Below are 26,617 nucleotides of genomic sequence, written 5' to 3' on the forward strand. Positions count from 1 at the left end.
GGAGGTTGTAGCTGGGGGTTTTTTAGGAGCCTAAGGACAAAGCATTCCTAAGCATGTACAGAGTGCAGTTTTCCCTTCTGAGAGGAGCAGCTTGGTTTTTTTCAACTCAGCCCATTTATAGACAATAAGAAACACAGAGGAGATAAATAATGAAAACACAGTGAAACTTAATTTTTGCACATTTCATCAGTGAGGGGGTCTTATGTTTTTGGGTGTGAGGAATTCAAATCTGCTATTATTTTTGTGATTAGACAGCATTTAGCTTGACAGTCGATGAAGAAGCACATAAACTGCTTTTGGAAAAAAAATTGTAACTTCTGAAGTTGTTAGGGAATGCTAAATAATAATGAATAAGGATAAAATATAATAACTGCAAGTACTTGGCAATCATTTTTAATGATCTCTGTGCAATTTCCACTCATTTTACTTCCCAAGCAAAACTAAAGTACAGTATATTTAACCAAATAGAAATTTAACCATATTTAACTATATTTACACTATATTTAACCAAAATATCTTTTGAATTCTCTAGTTACATCATAACTTTTCAGCACCCCTCTCAACGTGCGCCACCTCCCCATATTGGAAAGGAAAATGGCAGTGAAAAATGCGAGCCAACAATTTCTCTAACTTCATGAAACACTGTCTAAACTCCCTGCAAATGAATCGGGACAAATGCTTAAAAGTGCACAGATTTGTTTGAAATGCCAGGAGGGGAAAAGGAAGAAGGAACTGTGATAGGAATTTTATGGTCTTAGATATATGGTAATGTTCATAGGTGTACCAAACAAGCACAGATCAGCACAGGAAGACCGACCAGGAACCATTTTGATTCCTAAACTGAGCAAATGTTTTCTCTGCAAGGTCAAAGAGGGAAACCTCCCATTGTCTCTTTCCTCACAAATCCTGTCTTAAGGGCACATTTAAGATATGAATACTGTGTGAGCCTGTGACCTGGCCCAGGAACTAAGTATTTATCACTACAAAAGAATGGCCAGGTTCCCCAGGAAATCCAATCAAGTAACCTGCCACAATGACAGGAGAAAAACAACATTCAAAATTTCTGTTTTAGACCGCCTTTTTTGTGATGTAGGTATGATGTATCTGAGGGGTGGTCTTAGGTCACACCCCTTCTGTGATGTATGTATGATGTTTCTGGGGGTGGTCTTGATCTACAGGGTGGCAATTTCAAAAGTATAAGGCCTTGCACACCATTTTTCTGGGTCCCTCCTCTCTCCTGCGGGTGAGGGGAGCACCCTGTTGCAACAGATCAATAAAGATCAAGCTTACTAGCTGCTTTGCTTCTCAATATTCTCTGGTTGGCCTCTGTTATTCTCTCCTACCAATGGGGAACCTATGTAAGGACTCTCTATGGGCTCTTGGATACCCCATAAGGGAAAAGGGCATTTTTTGTTTAAAACAGAACGAAACCCCAATTGTTACCTTTTTCTAGAGAACAGCAACTGTGGTGTTAATGAGGTTCCAAAGCAGCAAGCAACATGGATTCCAAGGAATACTTCACAAGTAGTTTTTGTGTGGCCCGTCTCAGCTAGCTATAAGGCTGAAGAGGTCTAGATCCAGCAGGTATCTGTGACAAGGAGCCGCTTTGAAGAGAAAAAGCATGGAGCACGTAGCAGCAGCCAACTTCTCTCCGAAGTCCTACAGGACTGGGAGCTGCCCTTTATAGGGCCAGAACTCCAGAGGGAGGTGGTCTTAGAGACAAAGGATGATGAGATTAAGGACCGTGCGGGGCAGAAAAAATGATTAAGTAGTGAGGGACATTCCTCAACCAAAGGAATTGGGCGGGGAATTCCTGGGACACCCCCGTTGAGTGAATCAAAGACCATGCTCCCGGTGAAAATGGGATTAGGAAGGGGTTATCTCACTTCAAAGGGACACGGGTGGCGCTGTGGGTTAAACCAGAGCCTAGGACTTGCCAATCAAATCCCCACAGCGGGGTGAGCTCCCGTTGCTCGGTCCCTGCTCCTGCCAACCTAGCAGTTTGAAAGCACATCAAAGTGCAAGTAGATAAATAGGTACCACTGCAGCGGGAAGGTAAACGGCGTTTCCGTGCACTGCTCTGATTCTCCAGAAGCAGCTTAGTCATGCTGGCCACATGACCCGGAAGCTCTACGCCGGCTCCCTCGGCCAATAAAGCGAAATGAACTCCGCAACCCCAGAGTCGGCCACGACTGGACCTAATGGTCAAGGGTCCCTTTACCTTGACATATCTCACTTCAATAAGGATCATTGTGCCTAAACACAAAAGGAGCTGGATTTGGGATTAACGCAATCTATGAGTAATGGCCCTACAGAAGGACAACATGCTAAGAACTAAAGAACCCTTGATTAATTTAAGGAGGGTGTTGTTTTGTGTCAGCTTTGGTATTGATTTCTGGGATTGATTAGATCAGGGTTTAATTAGATTCTTCTTCTGGCTCATCTAACCTGATTTGGACCCAAGATCTGTTGCTGTCGCCTCTCCCATCTAGCAGTCGGTCCTCTTTGTATCTCACATGCCGTACATCACAAAGGTGACAGCTCAGTTTGAACAATGTACATGGAACTGGTTGTTGTGTTCACTGTTTCAAAACACCGGTTTGCCTTGACACCAATCCTCCCTTGTAGAGGAGCCCAGAGTGCTGTCACCCCTTAGCTAAAGACCCCCAAACACCTGTTGGTCAGCTAAATGTGTACACCTGCCTATACCTGTATTCAAGAGACTTGTGGTTCACAAAAATGACTTTTAGGTCCCTTTCAACTCTATGATTATACGATCTGCCACTAGGCATCTTGCCCAATGTCCACACACAGTGACACAAATCATTTGTTGTGCATTGGAAGCTTGACCAGAAGAAAAACACCATCAGCTCTTTTCCAGTTCATATTTCATTTCAGGTCATTTCTCTTTAAATTCGTATTCCGCCTTTCTATATTGCTACACGCAAGGCGGTTGACAGCAACAAAATATACAGCAAAGAACAAACGCCTTATAATAATCTGATTCAATACAAAAAGTCGTAATGAAAACATAGCTTTAAAAGGGAATGGTTTATAACAAATAAAGTAACATTCAATCTATTTGAATATAATACAGTGGTACCTCAGGTTAAGAAGGGTGGCGCTTCGGGTTAAACCACAGAGCCTAGGACTTGCCAATCAGAAGGTCGGCGGTTCGAATCCCCGCGACGGGGTCAGCTCCCATTGCTGGCTCCCTGCTCCTGCCAACCTAGCAGTTCGAAAGCACGTCAAAGTGCAAGTAGATAAATAGGTACCGCTCTGGTGGGAAGGTAAATGGCGTTTCCATGCGCTGCTCTGGTTCGCCAGAAGTGGCTTGGTCATGCTGGCCACATGACCCAGAAGCTGTATGCCGGCTCCCTCGGCCAATAAAGCGAGATGAGTGCCGCAACCCCAGAGTCGGTCACGACTGGACCTAATGGTCAGGGGTCCCTTTACCTTTACCTTTACCTTGGGTTAAGAACTTAATTTGTTCTGGAGGTCCGTACTTAAGCTGAAACTGTTCTTAACTTGAGGTACCACTTTAGCTAATGGGGCCTCCCGCTGCCGCCGTGTGATTTCTGTTCTCATCCTGAAGCAAAGTTCTTAACCTCAGGTACCTCAGGTTAAGTACTTAATTCATTCCGGAGGTCTGTTCTTAACCTGAAACTGTTCTTAACCTGAAGCACCACTTTAGCTAATGGGGCTTCCTGCCGCCGCCGGGCGATTTCTGTTCTCACCCTGAAGCAAAGTTCTTAACCTGAGGTACTATTTCTGGGTTAGCGGAGTCTGTAACCTGAAGCGTCTGTAACCCGAGGTACCACTGTAGTACCAAAAAAAATTTTAACTATTGAAAAATATGGTTCTTATACTGGGTCGCCTCGAGGCGATTCTTACACACACTACAGGTGAGTAGGTGAGTGGCGATTGACACGCCCGCAGGGGCACAAACAGTTTCGGAAGCCTCTCCAAAGATGGGCTGCTAACCTTTTTCACCAGCTGGTCCTTCCAGACAGTCAATAAAAACAGCCGCACGCAATGTGCCGTTCACATATCTTGTTATACGAGAGTTTTTGCATCTTCCAGGAATCCACAGCTGCACTGGGAAGTCTTTTCTTACCACCGGCCCGGGCAGCCCCATATCATTTTTCGGAAAAGCTGACAATCTTCTTCCATATCCTCTGGGATGTCAGAAGACACTGGCCGGGGGGTGGGGGCGTGCTCAGCAGCTGACTGGGGGGCAACCGGGGCTCGGAAAAGTCTGCCTGGTGACAGCGGACCCCGCAACCTTGTCCTGGGACTTCATCCCGACGGGGATGTACTGAAAAGATTTGGTGCTGATGTGCACCTGTGGAGCACCTGCCGTGTTGCCAAGGCTGCCGGGGAGGCCCTTTTCTCCCGGATGTCTGTGGGGCGCAGGATAAGCGACCTTTTTGCGGCGGCTGCTTCGGCTGTGCCAGGAAGCCCAGTGGCTGAGGCTCTGACCTTGTTTCTCCAGCAGGTTACTGCCCAGCTTCCACCTCTGCCATGTCCTTTGGATCTGGGATTGGACCTGGAGGAGAAGAAAGAAAATTGGGGGTGATTGGTGGTCCCACGGCAGCCTGCCTAGGACCATCAGAAGCCAATACAGTGGTACCTCGGGTTACCTACGCTTCACATTACTGACTCCACTAACCCAGAAATAGTGCTTCAGGTTAAGAACTTTGCTTCAGGATGAGAATAGAAATCGTGCTCTGAGGTGGCAGCAGGAGGCCCCATTAGCTAAAGCGGTGCTTCAGGTTAAGAACAGTTTCAGGTTAAGAATGGACCTCCGGAACGAATTAAGTACTTAACCCGAGGTACCACTGTAGAAAAAAGACAGTCACAAAACCGATAAATTGCACAAAACAAATGAAATACCGTGAAAATCCCTGAAACCAGAAGTAATTGACTAGAAATATTATCTTATAGGGGACGCGGGTGGCGCTGTAGGTTAGACCACAGAGCCTAGGGCTTGCTGATCAGAAGGTCGGTGGTTCGAATCCCCGTGACGGGGTGAGCTCCCATTGTTCGGTCCCAGCTCCTGCCAACCTGGCAGAATGGCAGATTCCGAAATGGCAAAAATGATTGGAAGAATTAAAAATGAGGAAGACCAAAACTTTAATAAGGGATGGGGAAAATTTACAATTTATCTTAAAAACCATTGTAAACAGTTAAACCCGTTAGTAGGATTGGAATAGCACTTGTAGTTTAATGGTGAATTTTGGATATAACGGAGATGTAAAAGGTTTGGATTATTATAAAAGATGCAGGAGGAAATGACTAACAATAAGACCCACAAAGTGGAGGAGGGAAGTCCAAGAGATTTTTGGGAATCTTATTTCTATGCTGTATGTTGCATATGTGATTGCAAAACTTTAATTTAAAAAACCAAATACCGTATTTTTCGCTCTATAAGATGCACCAGACCACAAGTTTTTGGAGGAGGAAAACAAGAAAAAACATATTCTGAATCTCAGAAGCCAGAACAGCAAGAGGAATCGCTGCGCAGTGAAAGCAGCAATCCCTCTTGCTGTTCTGGCTTCTGGGATAGTTGCACAGCCTGCATTTGCTCCATAAGACGCACACACATTTCCCCTTACTTTTTAGGAGGGAAAAAGTGAGTCTTATAGAGCAAAAAATACAGTAAATAATTTATTTATTTTTAATTAAAGCCATCCAAATTGGTGGACATTACTCTAACCACGACAAAGCGCTGCCATAGAATTCAGGGGAGAGGGTGCTTCTGAGCACATGCTTAGCCCAGGAGTTTGTGACCATTGCCAGAAATAAGTTTAGTAGTCCAAGTTTGCACAAAAAACCACTCCTGGACTTTGAGCCAGCCAGCTCTACACTTGCACAAGGAGAAGCAGAATGCCTTTTCGATGACCTACCTCTTTATTGACAAAGCAGTAGAGGACGCTCACCAGCAGGCCCTGAAAGATTAATAATAATTTTATTATTTTTTTAAAAATGTGACAGGACAGAGGACTGATAACACGCTGCAAACTTATAATTGCAGCAGGCTGAAAAGTCAGGTAAGGTAAAGGTAAAGGGACCTCTGACCATTAGGTCTAGTCGTGGCCGACTCTGGGGTTGCGGTGCTCATCTCGCTTTATTGGCCGAGGGAGCTGGCGTACAGCTTCCGGGTCATGTGGCCAGCATGACTAAGCCGCTTCTGGCAAACCAGAGCAGCGCACGGAAATGCCGTTTACCTTCCCGCTGGAGTGGTACCTATTTATCTACTTGCACTTTGACATGCTTTCGAACTGCTAGGTTGGCAAGAGCAGGGACCGAGCAACGGGAGCTCACCCCGTCGCGGGGATTCGAACCGCCGACCTTCTGATCAGCAAGTCCTAGGCTCTGTGGTTTAACCCACGGCGCCACCTGCTTCCCATTGAAAAGTCGGGTGCACATGCTCTAAATGATAAGAACAAGGATATCAAAGATCTACCCAGTACCTGTAAGGAGTTGAGCAACAACTCAAAGAAGAATTTGACATAGCGCAAGGTGCCCTGGGCGTGTTCCTCAGTGACCAGCACAAATACCACCTCATGAATCCCCAGCAGCGGGATGAGGGTCAGCGTTGACTTGGCCAACCTAAAAAGAAGCGAAGAAATGGAGTGAGTTTCTGGGCATGTGCGAAGCGGGGAACTAAGAGGCTTTGCCACATTGGTCATGCACGCTGTAAATATCCCCTCAAAAATCCACAGTGGATTGTGTTGCGCTGCACACACCTATGGAAGCCATTTTGGGACATGCCTCACCCTCGCGGCAGCCATTTTGTGGCTGGCGCCCATGACACTATCTCATATCCCGAATTTGTGCTCACTAGCCAAAGCAAGGGTTGGGAAGAAAGAAGCCGGGAAGCTTTGCTCCAGAGGTTGCAAAGTATTTATCTGGATGTAGCCTTCTTGCTTTTGTTCTCTTTTGAAGGAAGTTCTACAAGTAAAGCTTGAATTCAACTTATGGGGCTGGGCAATGTTTTATTCCAAAAGGAGTCATTTTTTTATTCCAGTTGCATCATGCTGTGCATTGTTAATATCAGCAATAAGCCATGGGTGGAATGGGTGCATGCTCTAGTTATCTCTTGCCTGGACTACTGCAATGCGCTCTACGTGGCGCTGCCTTTGAAGGTGACCCAGAAACTACAACTAATCCAGAATGCGGCAGCTAGAGTGGTGACTGGGAGCAGCCGCCGAGACCATATAACACCAGTCTTGAAAGACCTACATTGGCTCCCAGTATGTTTCCGAGCACAATTCAAAGTGTTGGTGCTGACCTTTAAAGCCCTAAACAGCCTCGGTCCAGTATATCTGAAGGAGCGTCTCCTCCCCCATCGTTCTGCCCGGACACTGAGGTCCAGCTCCGAGGGCCTTCTGGCGGTTCCCTCCCTGCGAGAAGCCAAGTTACAGGGAACCAGGCAGAAGGCCTTCTCAGTAGTGGCACCCGCCCTGTGGAATGCCCTCCCACCAGATGTCAAAGAGAACAACAACTACCTCAGGTTAAGTACTTAATTCGTTCTGGAGGTCTGTACTTAACCTGAAACTGTTCTTAACCTGAAGCACCATTTTAGCTAATGGGGCCTCCTGCTGCCGCCGCGCCACTGGAGCACGATTTCTGTTCTCATCCTGAAGCAAAGTTCTTAACCTGAAGCACTCTTTCTGGGTTAGCGGAGTCTGTATGTAACCTGAAGCGTATGTAACCTGAGGTACCTTGCTGGTACCACTGTACCAGACTTTTAGAAGACATCTGAAGGCAGCCCTGTTTAGGGAAGCTTTTAATGTTTAATAGACTATTGTATTTTAGTGTTCTGTTGGAAGTCAACTCTTTCTACAAAATGCCTGATTCGGTGACGGGCAATCTCTTGCCTTTCGACTGCCCCGGCGATTTCTCACCTACCTGAATTTGTAATCTGTGTAACGCATCTGTTGCGCCCGGAGTTTGGAGACCAGGATCTTGATGATGCGTATGAAGATCACAAAGTTGACCTGGAAAATGGGAAAGAAAGAAAGGGGTCTGATTGGCAGTAACCCCTTCAATCCAGCCGTGTCACCCCTCTGATGTCTGCCACCGATGTCATCGATGCCACAGGCACATCGACATTAGACAATGGGCACGTCCTCAAAAAATGTTTTTTAGCCTGCGTGTTCCTTCGTTGGGGCTGGGGGTTTAAGAACCACATGACATTCCCTCTGTTCTGTTCACATACCTGATGTCCCAGGGCAAAAAACCCCAACGTTTCTCCTATGCTAGTACAGTGGTACTTCGGGTTAAGAACTTAATTCGTTCTGGAGGTCCATTCTTAACCTGAAACTGTTCTTACCCTGAGGTACCATTTAGCTAATGGGGTCTCCTGCTGCCGCCACACGATTTCTGTTCTCATCCTGAAGCAAAGTTCTTAACCCGAGGTACTATTTCTGGGTTAGCGGAGTCTGTAACCTGAAGCGTCTGTAACCTGAAGCTTCTGTAATCCGAGGTACCACTGTAGTTCAAAAAGGATATTTGATATACTCACATGACACTTTCTCCTTAATATGTGTTTGGTTTGTGAAATATACTCCACATGATTGGCTAATTCCGAGATTCTCCTGTAGGCCAATCAGGTGGCAGATTCACTTCCACTTGGAGCTGGATTGGGTGGCTCCTGTGGACCAATCAGACTGCTGCATTCTGGATCCTATTGTTCTAGGACCAATCAGACTGCTGCATTCTGGATCCTATTGTTCTAGGACCAATCAGACTGCTGCATTCTGGATCCTATTGGTCTAGGACCAATAAGACTGCTGCATTCTGGATCCTATGGTTCTAGGACCAATCAGACTGCTGCATTTTGGATCCTATTCAACTCAGTACATAACAGTTTGTTTGCCTTGCGTCGGATTTCCCCTGCATTCCCCCCTTGAACAGTGCACAAAATGGGGTGTTTTCAAGGGACGTGTGGAAACTGTTCTTAACCTGAAACTGTTCTTAACCTGAAGCACCACTTTAGCTAATGGGGCCTCCTGCTGCTGCCACGCTGCACTGTAAATCTTTCTAACCTACTGAGAGGCACCAGTGCTCTGGAAGAGTATAAGGCAGTTTCTCTGTTCCTTGGCAACTTACAAAGATTGCTAGCAGAATTGGGCAACGGATGATCCACCAATAGCCCATGTTGTCGTTTCTCTCCCAGCATCTGTGGAAGGAGGTGGGGAGCAATTAAAAAGGTGTCAGCGGTTCGAAGGAGAGATTTCAACCCCCGCCTACCATTTACAGTGCTACAATTCCCAGTACCCTTAACAAACTACGTCTCCCAGGATTCTTTGGATGAAGCCACGTGCCTTAAATCATAACCTCGTGGAGTTGGAAAGGGGACGTGAGGGTCATGTTGTCCAACCTCCTGCAATCACCAAAATCTTTTGCCCAGCGTGGGATTCGAACCCACAACCCTGGGATTAAGAGTCTCCTGCTCTACTGACTGAGCTGGGCTCTAAGTGGGGGATGTCTTACAACAGCTATTGTCCATGGTGGGTGGTTCTGATTGGGACTGGCAAGGCAGAAGACCGGGAGCCCAATGTTAGGTTGAGCCAGAGAGACAATGGCAGGTGGAACCCTGGTCTAAGAGGATGGTCTGAAGGTGCCTGGGACCCTCAACTTGCTGAGGCTAAGCAAGCTGGGGTTGGGGTGAGTGCCTAGATCATCATCATCATTATTATTTGTGAAAATCTTATTTCCCCCCCAGCCCCAAAGAGCAGTGTACAGGTTGCTCACAACCTCTCCCTGCCGGAGGGGTTGCACACAGCTATGGCAGAAGCCATGGCAGCCAGCGGGATGGATCCCGCTGGCTGTTTTGGCTTCCTCTTTAGCCCCACGCAACCTCTCCCTGCCGGGAGGGGCTGCGCACTGCTATCCCTGAAGCCTGGAGAGCGAGAGGGGTCGGTGCGCACCGACCACTCTCGCTCTCCAGGCTTCAGCGAAAGCAACGCAAAGCCCCCGGAGCACAGAGGGAGCTCTCCCTCTGCGCTTCGGAGGCTTCGCGTTGGTATCGCTGAAGCCAAGGAGCCTGCATTCGCTCCATAGGACGCACACACATTTCCCCATAATTTTTGGAGGGGAAAAAGTGCGTCCTATAGAGCGAAAAATACGGTAGATAAATAGGTACCGCTCCGGCGGGAAGGTAAACAGCATTTCCATGCGCTGCTCTGGTTTGCCAGAAGCGGCTTAGTCATGCTGGCCACATGATCCGGAAGCTGTACGCTGGCTCCCTCAGCCAATAAAGCGAGATGAGTGCCGCAACCCCAGAGTCGGCCACGACTGGACCTAATGGTCAGGGGTCCCTTTACCTTTAAGTCGTTGAGAGCAATTTTATACCACCCTTTTTCCAAGAAGTTTACAGAACAAGCACTGCTCTCCCTCCCCCTGTTTTATCCTCTGACAACCCTGTAAACTGCTTTTGACTGTTGAAGTTCCACTAGGAAGTCTGGCATGATAAATAGCCACTACTCTAGAAGTGCAACCTAAGCTCTTTTATAACCCTAAGAAAAATATATATCAGATGTGAAGTAGAAGATTTTTTTGGCCCAGGTACTTACTCGTTGTTTTCATAGAGGTATCTCACAATCACCCAAGGGATGACAAAAAGGATTGGTGCCCCTGCAAGAGACATAATTAAGAAGTCTCAACTAACGTATCTGGATAATGGGTACAATTGTCTTCTACCTCTCATGCTTCCCTTTCGTTTTACAGGTAGCTTTGAGCACTGTGGCCTCCATTACTGAGCATCCCAGCCCCTGAATTAAGCTCTCCTGCAATGTTCGCAACCACCACTGTTCTCCCAATGTATCTTTTCTCGTCAGGACTTGGCGCTGGGCGGCTAACTCACCCCATCCGATGAGCAGGTAGCCTGAAAAATAGCTTTCTTCCGAAAAGGCCATTGGTCCTAGTAGGTTGTGTAGATACAGGCCTTCTACCAGGAGCCAGTAGTAATTTGCACAGACGCAGTATTGGGTTAAGATCTGTGCCAGCCGGCAGCCGGCCACAGCCTGAAAACGAAGAGGAAAAGAATCTGAACGCTCGTTTTTTTGGTCCGGAGCTCTCGTGGGAGCCAGCCGATTCGCACCAGAGCACCAGTCCCCAAAGCTGGACATTTTGGGATGCAATCAGAAGCCCGGAATAGCTTCTGTAATTAACAGGGACTGAGAAAAGCAATGACAAACCTAGACAGCATCTTAAAAAGCAGAGACATCACCTTGCCAACAAAGGTCTGTATAGTTAAAGCTCTGGTTTTCCCAGTAGTGATGTATGGAAGTGAGAGCTGGACCATAAAGAAGGCTGATCGCCGAAGAATGGATGCTTTTGAATTCTGGTCCTGGAGGAGACTCTTGAGAGTCCCATGGACTGCAAGAAGATCAAACCGATCCATTCTGAAGGAAATCAGCCCTGAGTGCTCACTGGAAGGACAGATCCTGAAGCTGAGGCTCCAATACTCTGGCTACCTCATGAGAAGAGAAGACTCCCTGGAAAAGACCCTGATGTTGGGAAAGATGGAGGGCAGAAGGAGAAGGGGACAACGGAGGACAGGATGGTTGCACAGTGTTCTCAAAGCTACCAGCGTGAGTCTGACCAAACTGCGGGAGGCAGTGGAAGACAGGAGTGCCTGGCGTGCTCTGGTCCAGGGGGTCACGAAGAGTCGGACACTACCTCGCTGGCCCATACATCACTACTGGGAAGGTGATGTCTCTGCTTTTTAAGATTCTGTCTAGGTTTGCAAACCTTCCCACCTACCCTCCCTCAAATTGCAGTTGCAACAATACCTGTCCCAGAGGAAGGTGCGAGAGGTCCCCTTGGTCCTGGAAGTCCTTGGGGAAGTGCAGCTGCAGGAAGGTGTCCCGGGTGAGGATGAAGACGGCCCGCAGCATGAAGGACGCGAAGAGATTCATGTGGATATAATTGCGGATGCAACGGAGTTTCCTGGAAGTGGGCAGAGAACAACGGGCAGGGAGAAGTCAGTTGTGTCCCATATCTGCACCTCGAGCCAGGATCCAAGACAGCTAGACAGGGTTTTAACGGAAACCAAAGCTCATTCTTGCACTTGTTGTTTTTGTTTTATTCATACAGTGGTACCTTGGGTTAAGTACTTAATTCGTTTCGGAGGTCCGTACTTAACCTGAAACTGTTCTTAACCTGAAGCACCACTTCAGCTAATGGGGCCTCCTGCTGCTGCCTCGCCGTCGGAGCACGATTTCTGTTCTCATCCTGAAGCAAAGTTCTTAACCTGAAGCACTATTTCTGGGTTAGCGGAGTCTGTAACCTGAAGCGTATGTAACCTGAGGTACCACTGTAATAATAACTTTTATTTATACCCTGCCCTCCCCAGCCAAGACCGGTCTCAGGGTGGCTAACAACCAATAATAAAAACAAGTTGATTAAAATACAACTTAAAAAATAAGATTAAAATACATTAAAACATTAAGATGCAGTCTCTTCACAGGAGGAGAAAGGAAAAAAGAAAGGGGGAGGGAATCAAGTTGATTGCCAAAACAAACAAGATGAATTTTAACAGGGAGAAATGTAAAGTATTGCACTTGGGCAAAAAAAATGAGAGGCACAAATACAAGATGGGTGACACCTGGCTTGAGAGCAGTACATGTGAAAAGGATCTAGGAGTCTTGGTTGACCACAAACTTGACATGAGCCAACAGTGTGACGCGGCAGCTAAAAAAGCCAATGCAATTCTGGGCTGCATCAATAGGAGTATAGCATCTAGATCAAGGGAAGTAATAGTGCCATTGTATTCTGCTCTGGTCAGACCTCACCTGGAGTACTGTGTCCAGTTCTGAGCACCACAGTTCAAGAAGGACACTGACAAACTGGAACGTGTCCAGAGGAGGGCAACCCAAATGGTCAAAGGCCTGGAAACGATGCCTTATGATGAACGGCTAAGGGAGCTGGGCATGTTTAGCCTGGAGAAGAGGAGGTTAAGGGGTGATATGATAGCCATGTTCAAATCTATAAAAGGATGTCACATAGAGGAGGGAGAAAGGTTGTTTTCTGCTGCTCCAGAGAAGCGGACACGGAGCAATGGATCCAAACTACAAGAAAGAAGATTCCACCTAAACATTAGGAAGAACTTCCTGACCGTAAGAGCTGTTTGACAGTGGAATTTGCTGCCAAGGAGTGTGGTGGAGTCTCCTTCTTTGGAGGTCTTTAAGCAGAGGCTTGACAACCATATGTCAGGAGTGCTCTGATGGTGTTTCCTGCTTGGCAGGGGGTTGGACTCGATGGCCCTTGTGGTCTCTTCCAACTCTATGATTCTATGATTCCAAGCCCTCTGGGGTACAAGTCTGGGCAGTGTGTATGGAGGTCCTGGGTTGCCCAGACGACAAGAAACCCCCCTCTCGGCCTGGCTGATGTGGTCCAAAGGAAAGCAGAGCAATATGTTTGGCACCAGCTTGGCTGCAGGAGTTACCAAACAAACCCCTGTGTTGCAAAGAGAACATCAGCAATGTCTAGGCAACATGATGACCATGTATATATGCATAGACAATCTTTATAGAATTATTTCAAACCATAACAAGTACAAAATGGAATCTTTAGCCTCAAAGTCTCTGAAAATCTTCAAATGAAGCGAGGTACCAGACTTTGAACGATGAAAGACAAGCTGTGAAGCTTTGTGTATTCTGCAAATATGATGTCCAACACTGAATAGTGATTCCGGATATTGACTACTGTTTTGTAGAATTATTTGCCAGCGTGGTAGGAGGATATAGAATTGCTTCATAAACCCATCTTATATCGAATGAATGTATGTAAATGAAAATATCAAATGCTGTGGAACAGTGCTCATGTAATAATGTAGTCACATACATTCGATATAAGGTGGGTTTATGAACCCCACACATCCCATCCTTGCACTAGTGTTTACTGAACCACGCCAAAGTGCATTGATGTGCACTGTGTGGTTAACTCTTTAATAGTCAGCAGGGGGAGTGTTGCACTACTCTGCTCTAAGGGACATGCCTTAGTGCATGGGTAGGCAAACTAAGGCCCGGTGGGACGGATCCAGTCCAATCGTCTTCTAAATCCAGCCCGCAGACGGTCTGGGAATCAGCGTGTTTTTACATGAGTAGAATGTGTCCTTTTCTTTCAAATGCATCTCTGGGTTATTTGTGGGGCCTGCCTGGTGTTTTTACATGAGTAGAATGTGTGCTTTTATTTAAAATGCATCTCTGGGATCAGAAGGTCGTCGGTTCGAATCCCCGCAACAGAGTGAGCTCAGGTTGCTCAGTCCTAGCTCCTGCCAACCTAGCAGTTCAAAAGCACGTCTAAGTGCAAGTAGATACATAGGTACCACTCCAGCGGGAAGGCAAACGGCGTTTCCGTGCGCTGCACTGGTTCACCAGAAACGGCTTAGTCATGCTGGCCACATGACGTGGAAGCTGTCTGTGGACAAACGCCGGCTCCCTCGGCCAGTAAAGCGAGATGAGCGCCACAACCCCAGAGTTGTTCACGATTGGACCTAATGGTCAGGGGTACCTTTACCTTTATACCTGGTTTTTTTACGTGAGTAGAATGTGTCCTTTTATTTAAAATGCATCTCTGCATAGGAATTCATTCATTTTTTTTTCCTCTTCAAAATATAGTCTGGCCCCCCACAAGTTCTGAGGGACAGTGGACCGGCCCCCTGCTGAAAAAGTTTGCTGACCCCTGCCTTAGTGGAAGCCTATCTTGCCAGGTGTGATTAATCAAACCACACACCCACATCTTTCAATACCTCTCGTTTTTCCTGCGTGGTACCCCGGGGGAAGGCAGTGCCCCATGTCGTCTTTCTCAGTACCTGAAAACTGCCAACAGGAAGAAGGCCGCAAGCAGAGCCACCAACGAAAGGGAGTATCCCACTGTGTACATCATTCGGAACTGCTCCAGAATCCACAAATGTTTCTGGGGAGAAACAGAAACGCAGCTGGAATACACCTCAGCGGAAAAGGGCACCTCCGTCACAGGTTGAAAGTGACGCAGGAAAAGCATCACTATTAATAGGCTTATCAGCAAAAGGTCTGGAAGGAAAGAGTGTTTAAAGTGTTGGTGCTGACCTTGAAAGCCCTAAACGGCCTCAAAGACCCAGTATACCTGAAGGAGCGTCTCCACCTACATCGTTCCGCCTGGACACTGAGGTCCAGCTCCGAGGGCCTTCTGGCAGTTCCATCCCTGCAAGAAGTGAGGTTACAGGGTGGCAGATGAAGGTGATGGACTATATGGGATTGGCAGAAATGACTGGCAGAATCCGAGACCAGGGAGAAGAGTCGGCGGAAGAAGATTGGAAGAAATTTAAAGACTATTTACAGAAATATTGCAAAATTAATGAATGTTAGAATGATGTTGGATAGAAATTAAGTGGCTTCCAGCTGTAATGCTTAAGAGAATATGAAAAAAAGGTTTAGAAATAGGTAAAAATTTAATGGTAAGGATTTGCTGAACTAACAATCTGAATTGGAATACAAAAAAGGGAGGTATGAGGAGGTCAGAGAAATAAAGGAAAATAAGTAATGGAAACTCTGTGTGTTTTTAATTATTTTTATTTTTGTATTTTTTGTATTTTGTATTTTTCTTTTTAATTGTATTATTATTGAAAATCTTAATAAATATTCTATAAAAAGAAAGAAAGAAGTGAGGTTACAGGGATCCAGGCAGAGGGCCTTCTCGGTGGTGGCACCCGCCCTGTGGAACACCCTCCCATCAGATTTCAAGGAAATAAACAACTACAGTCATACCTCGGGTTACAGACACTTCAGATTGCGTTTTTTTGGGTTACGGACCGCTGAAACCCGGAAGTACTGGAATGAGTTACTTCCGGGTTTCAGCAGTCACGCATTCGCAGAAGCGCCACATCGCAACCCACGCGTGCGCAGACACACCACTGCGCGTTGCGGACGTGAATCCTGCATGGATCACATTCGCAACCCGAGCGTCCACAGTATCTGGCTTTTAGAAGACATCTGAAGGCAGCCCTGTTTAGGGAAGTTTCCATGTTTGATGTTTTATTGTGTTTTTAATATCCTGTTGGAAGCTGCCCAGAGTGGCTGGGGAAACCCAGCCAGATGGCCGGGGTATAAACAAACAAACAAAAAAACAAAAAAACAAATATTATTATTATTAACCAGAACCAGTGTAGCTCACGGAAACGCCTTTTACCTTCCCGCCGGAGCGGTACCTATTTATCTACTTGCACTTTGACGTGCTTTCGAACTGCTAGGTTGGCAGGAGCTGGGACCGAGCAATGGGAGCTCACCCCGTCGCGGGGATTTGAACCGCCGACCTTCTGATCGGCAAGTCCTAGGCTCTGTGGTTTAACCCACAGTGCCACCCGCGTCCTTTCCCTTAAAGGTAAAGGTAAAGGTACCCCTGCCCGTACGGGCCAGTCTTGACAGACTCTAGGGTTGTGCGCTCATCTCACTCTAGAGGCCGGGAGCCAGCGCTGTCCGCAGACACTTCCGGGTCACGTGGCCAGCGTGACGAAGCTGCTCTGGCAAGCCAGCGCAGCACACGAAACGCCGTTTACCTTCCCGCTAGTAAGCGGTCCCTATTTATCTACTTGCACCCGGGGGTGCTTTCAAACTGCTAGGTGGGCAGGCGCTGGGACCGAGCAACGGGAGCGCATCCCGCCACGGGGATTCGAACCGCCGACCATGCGATCGGCAAGTCCTAGGCGCTGAGGTTTTACCCACAGCGCCACCCGCGTCCCTGTCCTTTCCCTTAGGACATCCCTATTTTCATCAGAGGAATATCAGAGGGTATGCTTCTGCATCCAAAAAGCCTCCCTAGGCTTCTTTGCCCAGAGTTACCTCCAATTTTGATGGCAAAATGATTCTCAAAATCCTGATATGTGCCATTATTCATTTGCAAAAGGGAAAAAGATCCGTCCAGCGATTCAAGGCTTTTTAGCTAATTGAATATCTGCCTTTCCTCAGTACAGCAGGTACATGAAAATACGTTATCGTGTAAATCAAAACCTCAGTGCAGCTGCCTTTTTTTGAGGTGGGGATGAAAGTGGAAGATCACTGAGAGTTTAATGGATGAAAACTGATGCCGTTTGTTAGAAGGAAAGGCATATTTAATTCCTTCTTTCCTCTTCTCCCAATTTTCTACTATGGTCAAACACCAGACCCCCAACAGAATTACATTTTATACTGCAATCTGGAAAAAAAAAACAGTGGATTAAATTTTGCCTGCGTCACGCATAATTTGATAACTTTAGTCGATCAATATGTTTAAAGGTTTTTTAAAAAATTAACACAGTTTTAAGGGTATAAAACAATCCCTTCCTCATCTTGTACAGGAGACAAATGAACTCTCAAGTAATATATTATTATTATATTATATATTATATTATATTATATTATATTATATTATATTATATTATACAGTGGTGCCCCGCAAGATGAACGCCTCGCAAGACGGAAAACCCGCTAGACGAAAGGGTTTTCCGTTTTGGAGGCGCTTCGCAAAACGAATTTCCCTATGGGCTTGCTTCGCAAGACAAAAAACTCTTGCGAGTTCCTTCGGGTTTTTTCCCCTTCCCCCCCCTTTTCCTAAGCCGCTAAGCCGCTTATCAGCTGATCCGCTGATAAGCCGCTTAACAGCTGATCGCTAAAAGCCGCTAAACCGCTAATAGCGCTAATCCACTAAGCCGCTAATGGGCTTGCTTCGCAAGACGAAAAAACCGCTATACGAAGAGCCTCACGGAATGAATTAATTTCGTCTTGCGAGGCACCACTGTATATTATATTATATTATATTATATTATATTATATTATATTATATTATATTAATTATATTATATTATATTATATTATATTATATTATATTAATAATAATAATTTCTGTCTGGCTGGGTCTCCCCAGCCACTCTGGGTGGCTTCCAACAAAGTATTAAAATACAGTGGTCTGTTAAACATTAAAAGCTTCCCTAAACATTATTTTATTATATTAGTATAGTATAGTATAGTATAGTATAGTATAGTATTGTATTGTATTGTATTGTATTGTATTGTATTGTATTGTATTGTATAGTATAGTATAGTATAGTATAGTATAGTATAGTATTGTATTGTATTGTATAGTATTGTATAGTATTGTATAGTATTGTATTGTATAGTATTGTATTGTATAGTATTGTATAGTATTGTATAGTATAGTATTGTATAGTATAGTATTGTATAGTATTGTATAGTATTGTATAGTATTGTATTGTATAGTATAGTATAGTATAGTATAGTATAGTATAGTATAGTATAGTATTGTATTGTATTGTATTGTATTGTATAGTATAGTATAGTATAGTATAGTATAGTATAGTATTGTATAGTATTGTATAGTATTGTATAGTATTGTATAGTATAGTATAGTATAGTATAGTATAGTATAGTATAGTATAGTATAGTATTGTATTGTATTGTATTGTATAGTTTTGTATAGTATAGTATTGTATAGTATAGTATAGTATAGTATAGTATAGTATAGTATAGTATAGTATTGTATAGTATAGTATAGTATAGTATAGTATAGTATTGTATTGTATTGTATTGTATTGTATTGTATTATTGTATTGTATTGTATTGTATTGTATTGTATTGTATTGTATTGTATTGTATAGTATTGTATAGTATAGTATAGTATAGTATAGTATAGTATAGTATAGTATAGTATAGTATTGTATAGTATAGTATTGTATAGTATTGTATAGTATTGTATTGTATTGTATTGTATTGTATTATATTATATTATATTATTATATTATATATTAATTATATTACACACACACACACACCCCAAAAGCATTAATCTGTCCGTATAACTCATCATCATCAAAATTCAAGTCCACAATATTCACAGCATCCAGAAAGTTTTGTACACTGGTAGGAGATGTCTTTAGTTGAGTTTTTGTCGATTAATCTACTCGTGAGACGGATTACGGCTTGCAGCAGCCCTCAGCAGCAATGTTTTCCAAAGACTGAACATTTTTGGACCTGGCCCAAGGTGAAAGACTTCTGGGAAAAGATTTATAATGAATTGAAAAAAATGTTGAAATATACATTTGTAAAGAAACCAGAGGCCTTTCTTCTTGGAATAACAGGTTTGGAATTGCCCGAGAAAGATGTTAAATTATTTTTGTATGCCACAACTGCTGCTCGTATTTTGTTAGCTAAAAAGTGGAAAACCCAAGAATTACCAACAATAGAAGAATGGCAGATGAAGATGATGGATTTTTCGGAGCTAGCCGACCTGACTTGAAGAGTCCACAACCAGAAGGAGGAGGAGTATTAGGAAGAGTGGAATAAATTTAATGATTATTTAGTTACATTTGTTAAGTTAAACTAACTGAAAACAGCTTGCAGATAGTTAATGGGCTTAGGATTTCATTTATGCTAAGTGATGAATTAATATGTTTAATTCCATAAGATGAAGATCTAAGGATGTTTAAGTTAAATCTCATAAAAATTGGGATTTGGAAAACCGTTAAAAGGACATGCAATGAAATTCAACCAAGGGGAAGTGAGGAAGTCACTTAACAAAGTTAATAACTGTAATTTTGAAAAAGGCTATGATTTATGTTTGTCTGTTTTGTGTGTTACAGATAGGTAGCCGTCTTTAAGGTGCTACTGGAAAGAATTTTTTTTGTTTTGTGTGTGTGTGTGTGTGTGTGTGTGTTTGTTTGTTTATAATATTGTGAAAACTAATAATTTTTGGGGGGGGCCCCGGGGACCAAAGACTGAACATTTAAAGCACAAACGCATTAAATATGGATTAAGAATCCAGAGCGACTCTTATTAAGGAAGGTCTCTTCTCTCCCTCCTCCCTGCTTTTCAGATGTGGAGTTTGTGGTGCAATGAGTTTACCTGGAAGGGGAGCTCTTTGTCGACGGCTTCGCACTGAGAGTGATCTCGCCATGGGTGCCCCGACTCATCTACCACCCACTGTCCGTCTGGGCCGCATTTCTGGAACACAAAGCCCCCTTGAACTGCAGAGGACGTTTTGGGGAAGGAGGAAGAGGCAGCAAGAAGATACAGATGGTTTGATTATAATAATAAAAATACGAATAACGTATATCCATGACAATACAATTTGATTTCATAGTTGTATTCCATTCTGCTGTGCTCAGAAGAATCATTGGTGCCGCCATTTAAAGCCCTAAACGGCCCCAAAGGCCCAGTATACCTGAAGGAGCGTCTCCACCTCCATCATTCTGCCCGGACACTGAGGTCCAGCTCCGAGGGCCTTCTGGCGGTTCCCTCCCTGCGAGAAGTGAAATTACAGGGAACCAGGCAGAGAGGGCCTTCTCGGTGGTGGCGCCCGCCCTGTGGAACGCCCTCCCACCAGATGTCAAGGAAATAAACAACTACAGTCGTACCTTGGTTCTCAAACGCCTTGGTACTTGTACGCTTTGGCTCTCGAAAGCCGAAAACCTGGAAGTAAGTGTTCCGGTTTTTGAACGTTCTTTGGAAGCCAAATGTCCGACATGGCTTCCAATTGGGTGCAGGAAGCTCCTGCAGCCAATCAGAAGCCACGCCTTGGTTTTTGAACAGTTCTGGGAGTCAAACAGACTCCCGGAACGCATTAAGTTTGACAACCAAGGTACCACTGTATCTGACTTTTAGAAGACATCTGAAGTCAACCCTGTTTTTCATGTTCAATGTTTCATCGTGTTTTTAATATTCTGTTGGGAGCCGCCCAGAGATGGCTGAGGTATGTATGTATGTATGTATAATTAAATAAATAAATGTTGTTGTTGTTGTTATTTAGAATCATAGAATTGGAAGGGAACTCGAGCGTCATCTAGTCCAACTCCTTGCAATGCAGAAACAACAGTTCTGAAAGTTAGCAAACATTGCAACCAGTCTGGAGGCCCAGACTTAACAACAACAACAACAACAACAATAATAAAAATTATTTATACCCCACTCTCTCCAGCCAAGACCGGGCTCAGGGCGGCTAACACCCGATATAAAAACAAATTGATTGAAATACAACTTAAAAACAAGATTAAAATACAACATGAAAACATTAAAATACAGCCTCATTTCAATGGAAACTCAAATCAAAAACTTTTTGGGGGATGAAAACGTCAAGTCTTCACCAAGGTCCAGACTGGTCCTACGTGGGCCAGAAAAAAGCCAGGGCAGTCCCCAAATAGGAGTTCCATCACAGGAGGAGAAAGGAAAAAGGAAGAGGGGGGAGGAATCAAATCGATTCCAAGACTTAAGAGATGAATGAACCGTATTGGGTGCCTTTGCATCTATACTTACCTTGCTGGTGCCAAGGCAGGTACCAGGGGCAAGGGACCTTTGCAGAGGTGTTCGGAAGAGCATCGCCCCAGCAGGCGTACATGTCAAATGTACGGTTGCACACCAGACCTGGAAGAAGGGCAGATCAAAGGGGGAAGAGGTCATTCAACGCTTTTGAAAGGGAAGAGACAGAGCAACAGCAGGAAGAAGGGAATCTCTCAATGACTGCTGGTCATGGTCGCTTAATAGAGCTTCTGCCTGCAGGAGCAGTCTACCTTCCGAATGACAGTTCTTGGGGAGCCATGTTTGTGAACATTAACAAGTAAATCAGGTATCGGAAAACACCCAACCTATACACTTTAAAATGTGTTTGTGAGAGGGGGTGGGGGGAAAGGGTTTTTTGTTTGTTTGTTTCTCTTTTTTTGGTTTATATTATGTATTCCGTGTTTTTTATTTTGTGTTTTTGTGTCGCGAACCGCCCCAGAATCGACGGGTGAAGGGCATTAACGCAAATTTAGTAAGCAAACGAAACAGAAATAAAGCGAAACGCCATTCTCGGGAAAAGTTGGGCAAATTTCGGCGTACCGGCCAAACAGGAAATTTCATTTGCAAGATACCGCTTCTTAGTGACATTTGAACATAAAAAATTATGAATTCCTGGAGAAGGTAGGATGAAAGAGAGGGAGGGAGGGTGGGGTGGGCAAGTTGGGACATTTCAAACCTGTGCCTGCTTTTGGAGATTCAATCACATGCTGTCAAATTCAGGTTGCATGATCAGATAATATCTCATCAGCTTTGATCATGCAACACCTTTCATCAGGAACCTTGGGCAACAGATCCTTTTCTCCCCCGCCACATCAGACTTTTTGCAATACAGAAAGTGAATGAACTAGAAAGCGTGGTATGATAGGAATTTTGAGGTCTTAGATATATGGTAATGTTCATAAGTGTACCAACCAAGCACGTACATAGATCAGCACAGGAAGGCCAACCTGAAGCCATTTTGATTCCTAAACTGAGCAAATGTTTTCTCTGCAAGGTCAAAGTGGGAAACCTCCCCATTGTCTCTTTCCTCACAAATCCTGTCTTAAGGGCACATTTAAGATATGAATAAGGTGTAAGCCTGTGACATGGCCCAGGAACTAAGTATTTATCACTACAAAAGACTGGCCAGGCTCCCCAGGCAATCCAAGTAACCTGCCAGACAGGAGATAAACAGCAACAGGAGAAAAACAACATTCAAATTTCTGTTGTAGACCGCCTATTTTGTGATGTAGGTATGACGTATCTGAGGGGTGCTATTAGGTTACACCCCTTCTGTGATGTATGTATGATGTTTCTGGTGGTGGTCCTGATAACTGATGGGAATTTCAAAAGTCTTTATAAGGCCTTGCGCGCCATTTTTCTGGGTCCCTCCTCTCTCCTGCGTGTGAGGGGAGCACCCTGTTGCAACAGATCAATAAAGATCAAGCGTACTAGCTGCTTTGCTTCTCAGTATTCTCTGGTTGGCCTCTGTTATTCTCTCCTACCAATAGGAAACCTATATAAGGACTCTATATGGGCTCTTGGATACCCCATAAGGGAAAAGGGCAATTTTTATTTACAACATGGGACAGCAATTACTTGACGCAACGCTGTTTAACCTCTCTGCAGACACTGTGCAAACAAACAAGGATAGATGCTCAATAAAGCAGTGGTTTGGAAGAGATTTCATTATACTGCTAAGAGCATAAGAAAAACTCTGTTGGATCGGGCCAAAGGGGAAGAAGATCCCATGCTCTCTCTCTCACTTGTGGGACGCGGGTCCTCCAGGATCTTGCGATAGCAGGCTGCCTGGTACTGCTGCCACGCCTCAAACATCTCTTTGGCTGAGTTTTCGGTGGAGCTTGCCTGCGACAGGGGAGGGAAATGAAACAACAACAACAGGTACATATCAGCTAGTCACCTAAAGGTTTTGTCCAGAGGACATAGCTCTTCCAAAAGTTGCCTGATGTTTAGTTAGGTTACTTAAAGGTAAAGGTAAAGGGACCCCTGACCATTAGGTCCAGTCGTGGCCGACTCTGGGGTTGCGACGCTCATCTCGCTTTATTGGCCGAGGGAGCCAGCGTATAGTTTCATGTGGCCAGCATGACTAAGCCGCTTCTGGCGAACCAGAGCAGCGCACGGAAACGCCATTTACCTTCCCGCTGAAGCGGTACCTATTTATCTACTTGCACTTGGACGTGCTTTCAAACTGCTAGGTTGGCAGGAGCAGGGACCGAGCAACAGGAGCTCACCCCGTCGCGGGGATTCGAACCACCGACCTTCTGATTGGCAAGTCCTAGGCTCTGTGGTTTAACCCACAGCGCCACCCGCGTCCCTTGCCAGAGTACATAGCTCTTCCCAAAGTTGCCTGATGTTTGCTTAGGTTAGTTGCCCACTTATTATTATGATTATTATTGCAAGCCTTGCACCTGAGCCTTGAAATTGCAGCCTGGTCCACAGAAAGCAAGCAGAGAAAGCAATTTCTATCGCTTCATCACCACACCAAGGAAAAAGCCTTGCTTGCATTTTTGCGTGCCAGGCCCCTGAACAGCAGCAGGACGTATATTTATTTTGCTTAGTGTGTACTTTACCTGCAGGTTCATTACCCCACCTTGCCCCTCTCATTTTAAAAAAATAAATTGAGGGCTTTGCGGCGGCGGGGGGGGGGCTGCCTCCGCTTTATTAGGTTTTGTTTTTGTTTTACCTGTTGTTTGGGTTGATGCCATCTTGCTGCTGTGCCCACCTTCCTGCTGTGATTTGGGTGATTCTGTGGTGCCCATGTTTCTTAGATTCCCAAAGGTGCTCCAAGGCCCGAAAGAATTAGGCAACCCTCCCAACTCTACGATCAGTGCCCGATTTACGTAGAAGCTAAACAAGCTATAGCTTAGGGCCCCACTCTCTTGGGGGCCCCCAAAAAAATTTAAAGAGGAAAAAAAAACCCTGGATGTACATTTCCAAAATATAAGATAAAAAACAAATAAAATAAAACCTACATACAGCAACGGTGTTTTGCGTTGTGTAGGTTCCTATGATGTAAGTCATGGGCCCCGCCTGCTAGCCTGCTCCCTAAAATGTCACGGGTTTGCTCCTTTCTATATATAGGGTGCCGACATTCTACATGGACTGGTTGTGTTATGTACTGCAGTTCTCACCCTGGGCCAGCAGGGGGATACTGTAGATAGTTTTCACTCAGGTCCACATATGCAAACAAGGGATTGAACGTGACATTCAGTGATTGGATAGTTACAGAATGTTGTTACTGTTGCCTTGTAGCTGAGCTCTATGTAAGCAGGCTGGCTGAACCCTTCAGTTCAGTTCTGTTCTGGCCTGTGAATAAACAAGAGCTGTTTGAAGAATCGCTCTGTCGTCTGATATGTTCACCCACAACTTTGACATGGCAACATGCGCAAATGCCTTTAGATACCTATTAGGCCCATAAATTACCCTGTACAGTGGTACCTCTGGTTGCAAACGGGATCTGTTCTGGAGGCCCGTTCGCAACATGAATAGAACGCAACCCACGCCTGCGCGTCTGCGCATGCGCGGGTCGTGACTCGCCACTTCTGCGCATGCGCGTGAAGATGCGCATGCGCAAGCAGTGAAACCCGGAAGTAACCCTTTCCAATACTTCCGGGTCGCCGCGGGATGCAACCTGAAAAAACATATCAGAAAGCAAATGTAACATGAGGTATGACTGTACTGTAGCATATATTCAACACAAAAAACAGTGGCCATTTGTTGTTGACAAAGGACAGCTGGACATCTAAAGGGCCTCAAGGAAGCCAGACTCCACCAGGGCCAGGGCCTTTTCAGTGATGGCTCCGACCTGGTGGAATGCTTTGTCCTACAAGACTAGGGCCCTGCAGGACTGCCTGGCTTTCAATTTGAATTAGCCTAATCCTCTATTCCCTTTCCCCCTTTCCTCTTCTATGAAGAAACCCTTTCTGGAATCCCACATTTAAATTCTTCCCTGGTCTCCTTGCTGACCCTAGTAGGACCAACTTGGCCAGTTGGTGATCATTTGATGTCTACTGACGGGTTTTTTGTTTTGTTCCCCCCCCCCAATGACCCCTGAAATTTTGAATTTTATTGATATTGATGCTGCGTTTTATGTTGTATTTTATGCTGTTTTATAGTCGCATTTTAATCAATGTTTTATATTTGCCCTGAGCCCGGTTTTCAAACCGGGAAGGGCAGGGTATAAATAAAAAATTATTATTATTATTTATTATTACCTTCAGTAGTGTCAGGGAACTGCCATCGGAGCCAGAGGGAGGGCTCCAGAGGGATTCCAGAGAGCGGCCCGGGAGGGAGAGAAGCAGCCCATCTTCTGGGGAAGGAAATCAGCGTAGCACCAGTGGAGAAGGGGGGCAGATGGGGGAATCGGCGAGGTGGCTCCATGACTCCTCGCCGGAGACCAGCGGGGAGAGCACGGGTCCTCCGCTGCCCACACCCTCCCTGCGCAGAAGGCTTCTGCGCAGGGAGATTAGGCGGAGACTAGGCGTCAAAGAGCTCCTTTGCTGGAAGAAGTTCAAGAAATGCCCACTGACGGATTCTGCCAGCGATTGAGACAGCCACGGGTGAGTGGCTGTCCGGACAGAAAGAGTTCACCCAGGTAACCCAGCCAGGTGTGGCGCCGATTTATACACGAGCAACCCCTAGAACCATTACAAGTAGCTTAGGGCCTCATCAAACCTAAATCTGGCCCTGTCCATGATACAGTCATACCTTGGGTTACAGATGCTTCAGGTTCAATTTTTTCGGGTTACGGACCCGCCGAAATCCAGAAGTACCGGAACAGGGTTACTTCCGGGTTTTGGTGGTCGTGCATGCACAAAAGCGCTAAATCGCACTTTGCGCATGGGCAGAAGTGCCGAATCGCAACCCGCACGTGCGCAGACGCGCCGCTGCGGGTTGTGAATGTGCATCCCTGCACAGATCATGTTCACAACCTGAGTGTCCACTGTATTAGGATGCGGATGAGACCCTGCTCCTCGCCTCCAGCCTCACCTCTGCGTTCTTTTGGAGCAAGACAAGCAAAAGGAAGAGATCAAGAGATCCCTGCATTCTTCGGCTGAGGAACAGACACGAGGCCAGTGAGGGGGATCCATCTCAGGCTCCTCTGGCTAGCAGCCTTCTGCAGTGGGAGTCCGCCTCCATCCACACTGGACCCACGTTCGGTGGAAGAGTTCTGGGGGTGAAATAATAATAATAATAACAATAACAATAATAATAATAATAATAATTTATTTATACTCCACCCATCTGGCTGGGTTTCCCCAGCCACTCTGGGCTGCTTTCAACGGAATGTTGTTGTT

General features: G+C 45.4%; 1 protein-coding gene and 1 long non-coding RNA gene across 3 annotated transcripts in view; both read right to left on the reverse strand.

Annotated features, from left to right (window-relative positions):
* LOC309376268 overlaps positions 1 to 26,617 on the reverse strand; it is a 192,069-nt gene that overhangs the window by 148,483 nt on the left and 16,969 nt on the right. The window lies entirely within an intron of this gene.
* Positions 1 to 26,617, reverse strand: part of LOC309376029 (gastric inhibitory polypeptide receptor-like) — a 34,733-nt gene that overhangs the window by 1,297 nt on the left and 6,819 nt on the right. The window contains exons 2-14 of one of the 2 annotated variants that reach the window (XR_014171049.1): positions 26,310 to 26,490; positions 23,066 to 23,165; positions 21,297 to 21,404; positions 19,890 to 20,011; positions 14,831 to 14,934; positions 11,808 to 11,964; positions 10,877 to 11,036; positions 10,587 to 10,647; positions 9,121 to 9,190; positions 7,918 to 8,006; positions 6,477 to 6,615; positions 5,910 to 5,951; positions 3,794 to 4,549 (exon numbers count right to left, since the gene is read on the reverse strand). Coding sequence is in view for 1 of the 2 variants with exons in the window: in XM_081922178.1 (XP_081778304.1) it covers positions 4,220 to 4,549; positions 5,910 to 5,951; positions 6,477 to 6,615; positions 7,918 to 8,006; positions 9,121 to 9,190; positions 10,587 to 10,647; positions 10,877 to 11,036; positions 11,808 to 11,964; positions 14,831 to 14,934; positions 19,890 to 20,011; positions 21,297 to 21,404; positions 23,066 to 23,165; positions 26,310 to 26,366 (1,539 nt within the window). In the remaining variant the exon portion in view is untranslated. Of the gene's footprint in view, positions 1 to 3,215; positions 4,550 to 5,909; positions 5,952 to 6,476; positions 6,616 to 7,917; positions 8,007 to 9,120; positions 9,191 to 10,586; positions 10,648 to 10,876; positions 11,037 to 11,807; positions 11,965 to 14,830; positions 14,935 to 19,889; positions 20,012 to 21,296; positions 21,405 to 23,065; positions 23,166 to 26,309; positions 26,491 to 26,617 lie in introns of those variants that run through there. The other variant, XM_081922178.1, reaches the window with a different exon arrangement.

This window comes from Podarcis melisellensis, assembly GCF_964234715.1.
Source record: "Podarcis melisellensis genome assembly, chromosome: 8".
In the NCBI taxonomy this organism is placed as follows: domain Eukaryota; kingdom Metazoa; phylum Chordata; class Lepidosauria; order Squamata; family Lacertidae; genus Podarcis; species Podarcis melisellensis.